This window comes from Loa loa (assembly GCF_000183805.2).
Source record: "Loa loa unplaced genomic scaffold supercont3.1906, whole genome shotgun sequence".
NCBI lineage: Eukaryota > Metazoa > Nematoda > Chromadorea > Rhabditida > Onchocercidae > Loa > Loa loa.
Window position 1 is genome coordinate 1 of NW_018110085.1, and position 1,617 is coordinate 1,617.

General features: G+C 37.3%; 1 protein-coding gene across 1 annotated transcript; it reads left to right on the forward strand.

The window, feature by feature from the left end:
- Positions 1–492: 492 nt before the first annotated feature.
- Positions 493–1,325, forward strand: LOAG_15401 (translation initiation factor IF-2; the record flags this gene model as incomplete). Its single annotated transcript, XM_003150892.1, has 3 exons — positions 493–600; positions 723–1,021; positions 1,147–1,325. Coding segments are annotated over 3 exons (585 nt in total), but the record flags the coding sequence as incomplete, so codon positions are not given.
- Positions 1,326–1,617: the final 292 nt, after the last annotated feature.

Genomic DNA, 1,617 nt, shown 5'->3' on the forward strand with positions numbered 1-1,617 from the left:
AATTGACAATAAGTTAAAAAAATAATCATTTTTTCCTCTTTTTTTCTGTGCAGAAAAACACTGACATAAAGTATATAATATGGGAAGATGGAATTAGAGCAGTTAATATCCTTTAGAAATGGACGTAAATAAAAATGTCCTTTCTACAGTGATTTTAGACACATTAAGTAATATATTTGCATATCATCTTAAACAGAAGAAACAATTTATATTACTAAGAAATATAGTGCACACTCTTTGCTTTCATCAGTATTAATTCGTGTCATTTTTTAGGTTGGTTTGTCGAATTATTGAAAATTTATTTTGTGTGAGAATTAGATTAAATTTTAAAAAAATGCAAGGTTTTTGGTGTTTGGCACATGTATTAAGTACTATTGTGGCCAGTTTTAAGTGAAGTGGATTGTAAAAATTTGTTAATTTTTCCATAAATAATATTTCCACCATGCATTTTTATACTTGGCAAATGTCTGGTAAACTTGTTGATTTTGTAGAATGTGCACAAATCCAGGGGAGCGCGACATTTTCGACGTTTTGGACTTCCTGGAAAAGGAGCCTATGATGCATCATGTATTGCGGGAATTTGTGAGTGAAACAATAGAGGTAATCACTTCATCTCGCTTTTTTACCCTTGTTTTCTTTTAATCCTTTATCATAAACTGATCGCGATAGGTTGTAGAAATGGCCTAAATTTAAGATAAGGTTGCAAACTGTCACCTTTTCAGTTTGAAACTTCGCTCCTAACCCGCTTGGAGGAGGCGGAGAGGAGGTTGGAGGAATTCGAAGGGCGAAATTCTCACGAAGAAATGGAAGAGGAACTGGTACCTCAGGAGCCGGACTTTAATGAAGAAGAGGCAGAGTTTGCTCCTCTGCCTAAAAGTGATGATGAGGCCGAAATTTGGCCATCCGGAGCAGAGTGGGCCTCTTTGCCAGACGATGGAGAAGAAGAACCTGAGGTACCGGCGGCACCAATGAAGGCGAGTGGCATTATAGAACCAGCAGAATCGATCCGTGAACTCGTTTTGTAAGCTTTAATTTTCGCAACAAATGTATAGCAAAGTAATAGAACAAGTATTAGCTTTATCTGCTAAATAATGTACAATAAATGAAGTAGTTAAGTAATTTGTATTAAATTGAAGCTTATTTTAGAAGATCGAAGACGATCCGAATTCCGGTTCTAGCCACGCAAACGACGTTGGCTGCGGCAACACCGGAAGTATTTCACCGCTCGGATTTGCGGGATCTTCCGGAACAACTCCGAAGAGAGTTGCAAGTGCCGGAAACAGAACCATACACGGTGGTTCAAGTTGAAGGGAATAATAGCATTGGTATGATTTCAAAAACGTTAATAATGATCATGAGTCAGTAGTTTAGCGAATGAATGTGCTATCCTTTGATCTCTCACTGCTAAAATCACATTTATGGATGAAATCATAAAAGTTCGTCATTTATAATATACGAAAATAGTCTCGAAAATTTCCATATCAGTGGTCTGACAAGCAGTTTATGCAACAGTATTTTCTAATCCTTTCTGTTTTCAGTGTGTGGTATCTGCAACAGACAGTTTGGAACACTAAAAGGGTGGCGGATTCACGCCTCAATGACACACAAGCAGGATGG